Source organism: Emys orbicularis, chromosome 15 (assembly GCF_028017835.1).
Source record: "Emys orbicularis isolate rEmyOrb1 chromosome 15, rEmyOrb1.hap1, whole genome shotgun sequence".
Lineage (NCBI taxonomy): Eukaryota > Metazoa > Chordata > Testudines > Emydidae > Emys > Emys orbicularis.
Genome location: NC_088697.1, coordinates 27,309,967 through 27,322,410, shown reverse-complemented (window position 1 = coordinate 27,322,410; position 12,444 = coordinate 27,309,967). Strand labels below are relative to the sequence as shown.

The following is a 12,444-nucleotide window of genomic DNA, read 5'->3' as shown; positions in this document are numbered from 1 at the left end:
AAAGGAGATTCTGCAGAGGTTCAGATACTTAAAAATAATAGCCCATGCAACAGATACACATCCTCAAATTTGTCCTTGTGAAAGAGAGTGCCATGTGGTTTAGTTTTTCACCCTGTGGGTAGTTCAGAATATGTAGTGGGACATCTAACTTGATTGTCTTTTTCTGTTGGCTAGATAAAGATTTGGGACTTGAGTCTCCCTTGATGCTGAAGACTCAGTCTCCTTCAGCAATCATGGCTGAGAAGTCCGAGGTAGAAGATCTTCTTGGGACTGAAACACATTTTGAGAAAGATCAACGGGTAGAAGAATCTTCTGCGCGCTACGGACCACCAGTCCCTTTCCAGATCTCAGAAGAGCGGTGGGCATTGGATGCATTAAGAAACTGTAAGTAACTATGATGCTATGGACAGAAGTGGCCCTGATGAGTCTTGATTTGGATCTGGGAATTTTCAGGTGGACAATTTGATCCCATGGGCTAAAATAGTATTTTCTGTCTGTTTGTAGTAGAAGCTCTTATGTTCCCATCTGGGCTGCAAGGCAGAATGGGCTAGAAATCAAGAATTCCTGAGCTTCAGTTATATTGCAGATGCTGGCTCTTTCTGTGAGCAAGTCCTCCTCTGCCTTTGTGTGCCCATCTATCAGACTGGAATAATAATACTGATTTATGAGGAGTTCTTCATTCTTGTCCATGAAGTGCTTTGGGGAGATGGAGTAACACTTGGGTGCTTTATGCATGATATGCAAAGTATTATTGTTTCAGGCACAAAGGGTTTTATTTATTTATTTTATTTATTTATTTATAAACATACAGTTAACCAGTGGGACTCATTGCCACAAGATATTATCTACGCCACCATTTTTCAGCAGTATTCAGAAAGGGATTGTATATTTGGATAACAAGAACACAGAGTTAAAATTAGTAAGGTTCGGGGGAAAAGAAGAGTGTGGAAGTGATCTAGAACCTTATGCCTTAGGCTGTAAACCAACCTCTAGCTGAGGGATTTAGGAAGAACTTCCCCTTTGAGCAGGTTATTCCATATTTTCTCACTTTGAGATATCTTGCACCTTCCTCTGAGAAGTCTGATATTGGCCTGTATCAGAGCCAGGACTAATACGGACAACTGATCTGATCCAGTATGGTCATTTGTATGTTCCTAAGTATGATCTCCCAGCTACCTTACTGATGTTCAGGTGACACATAAACATGCTTCCTTGGTAACTCTGAGATGGATGTGGTGCCTCTAAATAAAACTGAACTGTGCTACTGGGAGTGGTCTATATCACTTCTTTATTGGCCCTCTTAGCTCAAGGCATATAGGTGATTTGACTGAGTTTTGCCTCTACACAGGTCTCTTCAGTCTAACAGGTTTATCCTGGGTCTTTTGATCCATATTATATCAAATTTTTACAGAATTCAAAGCATTGTTCTAGGGCTGGGTGCTTTCAAGTATTTCTAGTGCTTGGACTCTTAGATTGTTGTTAATGGAAGCTCATTCTAGGGGGGGGTGGATGGCGCATTAGATAACATCAGTGATCTAATGTCTGTCCTGACTGCTAAGATTTAATGAGACGCCCTCTAGCAATAGTAATGGGTCACTTCATGTTTCTGCAAGTGCCTTCCATTCAACTGTGTGGCTGCTTTCTTTTAGGAACTGATAGCATTTCTCACGCTGTGGGTGTTATGCGAGTGTCCACTTATAGCTACATGAAGCACTTGGACTGCATTATACCTGCTAGTTCTTAAGTAGTGGTGTTTAAGTAGTTTGAGTGAGAACTAAAGCATCATAGGACAAAGACCAAATAAGAATCTCCCATATAATTTAGAGATTCTGAATGTTTGTATGAACTTGTAGGGAGAGTTTGCATCCTAGCATTTAGACTAGAAGGTTATGCCATGGAAAGGTAATTTCCCTTGAATCTGCAGTAGGATCTTTGCTTCAGCCTGTGATGTTAATGTTCTGATAACTTGAACATTCCCAATACACCTTTAACCTCAGATTGGGAGTGGGGGTGGCGCGCTCAGCATTACCGGCATTATGTAGCAGTTGGGACTGGAAATCAGGCGATTTGGGTTCTCCTCATGACTGCCACTGACTTGATGGATGATTTAGCTAAGCTACTAACCAGTCTGTGCCTTAGTTTCCCCATCAGTAAATTGGGGATAATACTATGGTACTTATTCACCTTTGTGAAATGATTTGAGATCCTGTGATGTAAGGCGCAAAGTAGTATAACAGAGCTCCAACCATTTCTTTGTATCTCTCTCCCCGCCTTTGCAACAGTAACAGTGAGAGAGCTGGTCATAGAGTAAACTCTTTCAGAAAGAGGCATCATAACATCCATCTCATTGAGTGTACAACGGAGATGGCTTATACAGTTCAGTGAATGTTCCTTGTTTTCTTTCCTTTCAGTGGGCTTGCTGAAGCAGTTGTTGGTGCAGCAGCTGGGCATGTCTGAGAAGGGGACCCTTGAAGACTGGCGATGTTTTCCCAGGTATAGGACCGTTTCCCGGGGGGCCCAGGCAGAGAGTGGTATCCAGCATGGACTACAGCATTCTGACGACAAGATGCAGCAGCCTGGAACAGACCAGATGCCTCCCGGAACAGGAACTAGTGAATCTGCAGCTTGTTATGGCCTCCGGACTTCAACCGAGTTTCCAGCTCCACAGGATGCTGTGCAGCTGGGGTCTAGAGACACCAGGTTTAGTAACAATTTAGTAATGGACCATGTGAACATGAACCTGGAGACCCCTACCCCGGAGCTGGAAGGGGTGGGTGCTGATGACAGTGGAGAGCACTTCTTCGATGCTCGTGACGCCCACAGTGATGAGAATCCATTGGAAGGTGAAGTAATGGAGAGGAAGGAGGATGAGGAGGTGCACTTACGGATCTCAGGTGAGCTTATCCCACTTTACACAGTACATTGAGTTATGGCCAGTTCAGCTCAAATGCCAGAGACTTGATTGTGTTCAGAGACCAGAAATGAATAGGAAATATGTGATTAAAAAGAAGCACAATTATGCTTTCCTGGTGGAATCTCTGTTGCTGACTCAGTACAAGACACTTTAAACATAGCGCTTCTGGTCTTTAGAAGTCCTTTTGGCTTTGGACGTATCAAAATACTTAGTCCTCTACACTTTAAAAGTGATGTACAGACATGAACTAAATTATTACCTCAACACCCTGAAGGGTGGCTGATTAAAAGAGAAACTGAGGTACTGCTAAATTAATAGCTTAGCATAGGCTACAGCTGAAGAAATTAAGAATTCCTGGCTCTAGCCCAGGTGTATCAAAAGGGAGAGCGTTCCATTACAGTCTGCATACAGCATCCATGTACCAAGGACCTCTCCAAAGCTGTATCCTCCCAGTCTCCCACTTTAGACTCCCATCAAGTGGTGGTGCATAACTCCTCTCCCAAGTCTGTCAATATATCCTTGTTTCCCATTATCAACCCTCTGTCTCTCTCCAGAACGCCACGAGGACTTGACTGCATACCCAAACTTATAAAATAACCTTCTTGAATATATCCCTCCTGAAATGTTTTTCCACCGTACGCCCAAAGTACTGACTCTGCTACATTCTACATGGCAACTGGGGATGTAATTTGAAATCTAGCTAAAACTCTACAAATAGCAGTGAGGACACAAAGGTGCGGGTGTCAGCGTAGGCTAGCAAAGTGTGTATGTACCCAGGGGGTCAGGCTGCCTTGTACAGCTCTCGCCTGAAGCCCATGCCGCTGTGTCTTCACCGCTGTTTATAGTGAGGTAGCTTAAAGCTATCACAGGAACGTCTACCCAAGCTGCAGATGACACCCCTGGTAGTATAGAAATAACCTATGAGGCATGATTACATGTATACAGAGATCCTTCTGGATCACCTACAGAAATCATCAGTGGACTAGAATGTCTCATTATCTGTCTCCTCTTGATACGAAAAAATACAGACACAAAACATTTTGTTTCCAAAGAACATAGGAATGATGGTTTGGTGCTCTACAATGAGTCTCAACAATGCAACATATACAGGGTTGTCACTTTAAATGTGTGACCCCTGGGGATAACTGTGCAGGGGCGATTTTACAGTCGTGTGAGACGTGTCACTCTACGGCCACTGTTTTGGTTTTTCTTGCTCGAGCTTCAAAAAGGAACTTTCTCCAGTTTGGCTTTGCTTGGTAATAGTCTCCACAAACTCCCTGTCGCCAGGTCTGAAGCTCTTAAAAGCTTTTCTTGTTTATATATCAATATATAAAGTAATGGTTTCCTGAGCGGCACCTTGAAACAGATCTTTTTTAGCCCTGAGGAGAGGTTGTGTGCGTTTGGGTCTCACTAGAATGGTAGTCCAAGATGGCAGCTGCACATGCTTTCCTGGAGCTTTGCAGGTTCTGTGATGGATGGCCCTGGGATCCTGCTGGGCATCTGAAATAGTGGTGCTGCACTTTATGAATGAAGGTGCAGTTAATTTGTCATGTGCCTGTTGCAGTGCGAGTAGCTGTCAGACTTGGAATACCTTATCCATAAATATACTTCATTTAACAATTGGATTTTGTATGATGAGCTTGTTTCTGACTGGCTGAATGGTGCCATCCAGTCATACATTGAAAATCCTAGTCCCTTCTTTTCTGTGTTGTGAAAGCACTTTAAATTATTAAGTGAACCAACATCTTCAAAAATCGAATTTATTTTTCACTTCTTGTACTGTTCACTTTTTGCTTAACTCAGCAGGGACTTTGAAACTAGATCTACCCATTCTGATCAATTTATACTTCTGGTTTTCATGCACTAGCATAGCTGCAACACTGCAGAGAAATTAAGGACAAAATTCCAGTGGCACATGCAAATCGTGAAAATAATTAAGAACATTGGCCATACTGGATCAAACCAATGGTCCATCTAGCCCAGTAGCCTGGCTTCCAGCAGCAGCCAGAGCCAGATGCTTCAGAGGAAGTGAACAGAACAGGGCAATTTTATCCAGTGATCCATCTCCTGTTGTCCAGTCCCAGCTTTTAGCAGCCAGATGTTTAGGAACACCTGGAGCATGCATCCCTGTATCCCTGACCATCTTGGCTAATAGCCATTGATGGACCTATCCTCCATGAACTTCTGATTCTTTTTTGAACCAAGTTATATTTTTGACCTTTTTAACAACATCCCCTGGCAACGAGTTCCACAAGTTGACTGTGTTGTGTGAAGGACTTCTTTTTGTTTTTTGTGTTTTTAAACTGCTGCTTCTGAATTTCATTGGGTGACTGGCCCTTGGTTTGTGTTATGTGAAGGGGTAAATAACATGTCCTTACTCACTTTCTCCCCACCATTCATGATTTTATAGACCTCTATCATACCCCCGTCAGTTGTCTTTTCCAAGCTGAACTATCCCAGGCTTTTAAACCTCTTCTCCTATGGAAGCTGTTCCATACCCCAGTATTTTTTGTAGCCCTTCTCTGTATCTTTTCCAAATCTAATAGATCTTCTTTGAGATGGGGCAACCAGAATTGCATGCAGTATTCAAGTGTGGGCGTACCATGGGTTTTTATGTAGTGGCATTATGATATTTACTGTCTTGTTATCTATCTCTTTCCTAATGGTTCCTAACACTGTTAGCTTTTTTGACTGCTAATGCATATTGAGCAGATGTTTTCAGAGAAGTATCCACAATGGCTCCATGATCTCTTGAGTGGTAACAGCTAATTTAGACTCTCTCATTTTGTATGGATAGTTGGGATTTCCTAGTGTGCATTACTTTGTGTGTATCTGTGTTGAATTTCATCTGCCATTTTGTTGGCCAGTCACCCAGTTCTTTGAGATCCCTTGATAACTCTTCACAGGCAGCCTTGGACTTAAGTATCTTGAATAATTTTGTATCATCTGCAAACTTTGCCACCTCACTGTTTACCCCTTTTTCTGAATCGTTGATGAATATGTTGAAAAGCACAGGTCCCAGTATAGATCCTTGGTGGACTCTGCTATTTACCTCTCACTATTGTGAAAACTGCTTTGTTTCCTATCTTTTGACCAGTTACTTGTCCATGAGAGAACCTTCCCTCTAATCCCATGGCTCCTTACTTTGCTTAAGAGCCTTGGTGAGGGATCTTATCAAAGGCTTTCTGAAAGTCCAAGCACACTATATCCAGTGGATCAATGTTTGTTGACCCCCTTAAAAACTCAGATTGGTGCAGCATGATTTCCCTTTACAAAAGGTGTGTTGACTCTTCCCCAGCAAATTGTGTTCATCTGTGTCTGATTATTCCGTTCTTTACTATAGTTTCAACCAATTTGCCTGATGCTGAAGTCAGGCTTACTGGCTTGTAATTGCCACAGTCAACTCTGGAGCCTTTTTTGAAAATTGGTGGCCCATTATTTCTATTAATAATACTGCATATTTTATAGAACCTTTTATTAGAAATCTAAATTTGAGTGTAACCTAGCAAAAAAATCTCTGAAACTGAATAGTGAATTCCATTTAGACGCCCAGCAGTATTATTGATGGCTAGCATGGATTCCATTGTAGTAATTAGTAGCATGCACATGAATATTTTTAAGATACCTTCTCATGAGAGAAACGCAGAACAAGAGGTAGAAAAACCCTATTTGGTTATCTAATCCTGTGGTTCTCAAACAGCAGACCCTATATACACCTCTAGTGTTCCCCATTCAGAACCAGTCTAGTCCAAACCAGTTCAGAGTGGACTCTGCAGGGTATCCTCCGATGCTTTATCTAGTCGGTTTTAAAACATGACAAGAGATGAAGCTTTCATCAGTTATCTTTTTTTTAATGTCCAATTAAATTGTCTCTCTAGTTCAGTGACTCTTTGCGATTTTATTGACCTGGCGGTGCTAGTACAAAACTGTTCTCTTAACAGGAAATTATTTGATCCTTGATGGATATGGAACTGTGCAGGAGAGCTCTACAGATGAGGACGTGTCCTCTCTAGTTCTACAGTGCACTGCCGGCCTCTCCTCTTTGGACTCAGCACACCAGCAGCCGATTTCCCCACGAGATGCCCAGTCAGATGAAGGGAGCTCCCCGTTTGCTGAGGAATTTATGGCCTCGCGCTGGGGGCCAGTGGACGAATTGTGCTCCGATGCACTGAGCCCCCACCTCTCCGTAGAGTCACGTATCCAAATGATGCAGTACATTCAGAAGATAGAGGCTGACCTTGAACACTTAAAGGTACAACACATTTTTTTATTTGAATTATTCAGATTTCACCTTCACTGTTTTTAAAAGGAGCAAGCTTGGGGGAAGAAAGCAAACCAGGAAAAGTACAGGGTTGTGAATACAAGTGCTTGTGTGATAAGACCTGTGTGTGTGTATGTGTATGTATCCTTGGACGATCTCCAGGGAAGGGACAGGAGAAACCAGGAACTCTATATAAATATGGGCAGATGTTAAATGTATGTAGCTGCAGACAATTTGGAGATGCAGACATTCTCCAAAGTTATGAGAAGTGGAAATTTAATTTAGTGGGTGTTAGAATAAGGCTGCAAAAATTGGGAGTGGAGAGGTGGACCCACCGCCTGGGGAATATGAATAACTGACCTGGAAATACTTACCCAATTATCACTTATTGACACTAATGTAAAAACAGAGTCAAAATCCCCATTGGGCCAATAGTAAGTATTTCAAACCCACTAATTTCCAAGTCACTTTCCTTGCATTCTGGGGATTCTCTGTCCCATCTTGAGGGTTATTCCAAAGAAATGGGGCCTGGAGTACTGTTTGCTGAGAGACCTGCCAGCTCGTTGTGGCAACAGGGGACTTTCTTGCTTAGTTCTAATGTAACCAAGATCCAAAAGAAATAAACAATTGTACAGACTTTCCCTGATGGAGGAACTTCTCACCGGTGCTAGTGATGGTTTGAGAGCTGACGATGGAATGTGTTTAGTAACGTGTAATTACAATCCAGTCAGCTCCACTAAAACGTTTCCTATTCTAAGAGAAGAGCTCTCTGGAGGTTCATTAGGAACAGAAATAAAGGGCCACATGGGTTTTGTCTTTCAGGAAGTTGAGGAAAATTACACCACTCTGCTTCGCCAAAGGCTGGCTGGCTCAGCCCCCACAGATGAGCATTCAGGTATGTGAACAACACATCGTCCCTTCTCCCGGTGCTTCTTTCTAAATGGTAACGTATGTTAAAATATCATTGAACTCTGGCACCAAGGACAATGAACAAAGCCAGTTATTAATCTTTCAAACAAAAGCCTTGAGAGATGTCATTATGGCTTCAGCCTTTTGAAAGCTGCTGGTTCCACAACATCGTAAGTCTGCTGATCATGTATTGCCTTCTCTGAGGATGTGTGAAGTTGGAGGCATCTCTCCTCCACTTTCCTTTTCCCCACTGCAAGCCCATGAATAAGGTGTTCAGCTTGTCTTTCAAAGGGGTTCGGATCAGTTTAGGGACTGAAGTCAGATGAGTTATGGCTGTTGGCCAGGATGGTGTCCCTAGCCTCTGTTTGCCAGAAGCTGTGAATGGGCAATGGGATGGATCACTTGATGATTTCCTGTTCTGTTCATTCTCTCTGGGGCACCTGACATTGGCCACTGTCAGAAGACAGGATACTGGGCTAGATGGACCTTTGGTCTGACCCAGTGTGGCCGTTCTTATGAGTTAGATTGTAAGATCTTCTGGGTTAGGCCCCTCTTACTTTTGTGTGTAAAGCACCATGTATACCATTGACACGGTGTAAAGCAGCCATCACAACTCCTTTTAAATTTGGTTTGAGCAGATTCCTGTGATGCCTGTAGGTGTGTTCTCCAAGTCAACTGTGGCACACAGTTATCCCCACAAACAGTGCTGTCTGAATTGGCTGTGTGTTTTGTAGGGTTCATGATGCTCACTTCTCTTGTGGCCTGTTTTTCCCCTACCATCTCTTTCCTTTTCAGACAAAAGTTAGTCACATTTTCTGGAAGTGGCTGAAAATTGGATGAGAGCATCAGCGCCTACTAGCTTCCATGCGGACTCTGAGATGAGAGCGTTCTGTCTGTGGACCATCCAAGTGCTAACCATGCTCTAGCAGAGTGGGGATGGGGTGCTTTCCCTGTGGGGCATCTGCACTAGTTTGTCAGTGAGGGAATCTCTTCCATTCTCTCCTCCTCCTCTTGCTACCGGAAATTTTGTGTTTGATTCAGAACAACAACAAAAAACCAAACCAAATGTACAGAGCTTTGGGTGTAGGATATAAAAATGTATTTAGACATTTAAAAAATCAATGTATTTATTTGACTTCATTCCATGTATCAAAAGCACATTTTAATTTTTTTTTATTTGCTTTTGTTTTAATTGGGTAGTGACAGTTCTAGCCCTTGGAATCTAGTGCACTCTAGATCCCGCTGCTCCAGAAGCAAAGTTCAGATCTGAGAAGGGAGGGGTGTATTTTGTGTCTTGATTTCACTGGATTGGACTCCATGCTCCCTGCTGGCAACCCAACTGCCACACACAGAGTTATTTGCAAAGGTGTTCTTATGACCTTTGGTGGGAACGGGCTACATTCAACAGCCTGTGAACTGGCTCCATTTGGAGCGATTGCCTGTTCTGTGTAGCTCATGTGCAATGAGAATTCTCCATGCACTAAATAGCCAGGCACTTGAAATTAGCAAACCATTTTTCCCCTTGACGGTCCCCTTCATTGACTTGGTCTCTGACAGGGAGAGGAGAAAGCTGGGTTTAATTTTTTTTTTCTTGACTTTGTTGGCCTTGATAATTGTCTCCTATTTAAAGCGATCAACAATGTTTGGAGCTCCAGCACTTGTGTAACCGTTCACCGGATCAAGCAGGAAAAAATGCAAACCCAGAAATGTGGGGCAGGTGGGGGGGTCTCACTAAATCACTACTGAATGAACGTTGGCTGCCATTTGAGTTAGCCACAGGTACTGCTGATTATAGGGCCAGTAAATGTTAGTACCTGGAGGTATGTCTTGCTGAGTTTCATGGGGGGTGAGGGGTGTTTATTTTTATTGGGGGGGAGGGGGGTTGTTTTGGGGGTTTTTTGCACTGATTGTACCAAAGTGCTCTCAGATAGGTGCATTGCAGAGAAGGCAGAACTGCTGGAACCAGACCCAGTTCTCTAGCACTTCCCATAGGCCAGTTCCAACAGTTTTCTGTTGGACTTCATTCCAGACTGACCCTGCAAAATGCAAGCTCATAACAGAACTAGCTCTGGACACTCCAGACGGGTTATTGATAGTGCCTGCTCTGAAATTGGTACTAGGATGGGCACTACCGGCTATGGGACAGTTGGTTCAGGACATTCTTAGTCTCTCAAATTTCTGGAATCACAAACTGCTAATTTAAAGTGTGTGTGACACATTCTTTCTGCACCAGGTACCCAAGATTTTTTAGACTCTTTTACCACGGAACTGAATAACGTGCCAAACCAGTAAATCCTCTTCCCCTCTTAGAACCATTACAAAAAAGTGTGCATTACTGCATGGACCATGATGTGCAGAGAATATCTTTAGTCAGTGGAAAGGTCGTTCTCCCGGCTCCATTTTCCCTGTCACTAATGAGAGGATCAAAATTGCTTTTCCACTCCTGTGACGCAAAAGCCGGTTCTTGTCCTTTTCCTTAAAAAAAGAGCTTATCCCAGTTGTTATAGGTTGAACAGAGATGATTTTGGATCCACTTTACAAGTTGGGACCATTGGAGAGCAGGGAGGATTCTCTTGTCGAAGCCAAGTGCATGGAACACTTCCCCAGCAGGATCCCCACGTTCCCAACACAAGCCCAAATGTTACCTTCTAGACTGGCAGTGGCATCTCACTGGTGCCAAGCTAGGGGCTCCTGGGTTACGCCTGTATGAACATACGATCAGCATCCGTTAAGAGCTTCCAGTGTCAGACAAGCAGGACCTCTGCACCCAGCCCCAGCCATATGGTTCTATTAGTTTTAAACATCTAGACTTGCTCTAACAAACCCAGAAATTAAACTGTTGTAACAAATGGTGCCTGACGCTGTGTGGAGTCTCCCTTTTACCCAATCCTGCCACAAAGATCTCTTGGTCCATGGCCAAGCTTAGTTTTGGATGCCCTTTTCATTTTATAGCTACTGTTTCTTCCCCCTTAGCCTCTTCTCTTTATCAGCATGGTGCGTCTCTCTTACAGGGATGGATGGAAGAGCTGATTTTCCCGCTGCATGAATTGGAGCAGTTGCTATAGCCCTGCCGCACTAGCCTTTATAACCCGTTTCCAGAGCTGTCCAAGCTGTGTTTGAGCGTAGATCCCTCCCTACTTTGAGCTGCGTTTAATAAACACAGTTCAGACCCGTTGTCCAAACACAGGTTCAAAGCCCAGTGAAGATGATGGGGTCTAGGAGAGCATCATGGCCAAGCTCTTTGCCATTGTGGCTCCTGAGGTCTCCAGCCTCCTTACTCGGTGCAGGAAGCCTAACGTTCGTGGTGAGAAGCATGCTGCATAAGTAGCGGAGAGATGAGTGTGTAATGATGGCCTAGTGGGGAATGGTCTGCAGTTCCATGTCCTGGCTTGTCTGACTCCTCTGCCTTATGTGCGCTAGCATTTGGGGGGAAATCCCGCACCACTCTATTAGCGTCAGTGCAGTTCCACCAGAGGTGGCGGTGGTGGAAGGGCTAGTGAAGATAGAGATTGACCTTAGTGTGTCATCTAGACTTGCACTCAGGTTACCACTACTGGGGCTGCAGGGGTGGGAGAGTTCCCCTAAAATGTTAATTTAGCCATAGCCTTTAGTCCAGCGGGAAGTGGGATGGGATATTGTCTCTGCAACCTCTCCAGATGTATAAGGGGAAATGTTGACTGTCCCATTCTCAGCTGTGGTAGTGGGGGTGACACATGAATCTGTGGGATGATTTGGCTGGTAGGAGTGGCATAGAAAAGATAATGGGGATCTTCTTGAGCTAGCAAAGCAAGGTACACTACAGAGACCCAGCTTTATGGGAAGTGAAATGACGTGCTGTGTTGTGCTTGGTCCTACTTGTTTTTCCATATTGATCAATCTCATGTTAAGGGCATTATTCCTTGGTGAGGGATAAGGGATCCTTCATTTCCCCAGCCCCGTGACCTGAAATCACTGGGATTCCATTTCACTCCCTAGCACATCTACTGTATCACAGATCCCAGGCATGGTTCATTTTGAAGTGGGGTGGGGGGGCTGACGTTCAAATGCACTCTTCAGTTTTTTCTCATTTTTATTTGCTTCGATAGCCATGGGTTATCCCTTCTGTAAATTCCAGTTTCCAGTCAAGCGCGAGATGACCTGGCCTGTGATTGTATGTTCCCTTGTTCAGATTGGACAGCGGGGCACGGTGTTCTCTGATATGATTGTGTCTTTCTAAATAAAAAGATGACCCAGCGTTTCTCATCTTGAGAGTGAGGAAAGATTGCTACAATGCACCCTGCAGTCCCTTCTGAGAAGTGTGTTCATCTGGTGTTATGGGATCTAGTTCGTAGGGCTAGAAAGAATTGGGTTGTGTGGGTTT

At 43.7% G+C, this 12,444-nt stretch overlaps 1 protein-coding gene across 1 annotated transcript in view; it reads left to right on the top strand.

Moving 5' to 3' along the window:
* The window catches only part of ARHGEF12 (Rho guanine nucleotide exchange factor 12), an 89,446-nt gene extending 80,193 nt beyond the window's left edge, over positions 1 to 9,253 (top strand). Inside the window, exons 38-42 of the mRNA XM_065417314.1 lie at positions 175 to 384; positions 2,412 to 2,894; positions 6,856 to 7,166; positions 7,998 to 8,070; positions 8,880 to 9,253. Of these exons, the coding sequence (XP_065273386.1) occupies positions 175 to 384; positions 2,412 to 2,894; positions 6,856 to 7,166; positions 7,998 to 8,070; positions 8,880 to 8,890 (1,088 nt within the window). The 3' untranslated portion in view covers positions 8,891 to 9,253. The remainder of the gene's footprint in view (positions 1 to 174; positions 385 to 2,411; positions 2,895 to 6,855; positions 7,167 to 7,997; positions 8,071 to 8,879) is intronic.
* The last annotated feature ends 3,191 nt before the right edge of the window (positions 9,254 to 12,444 follow it).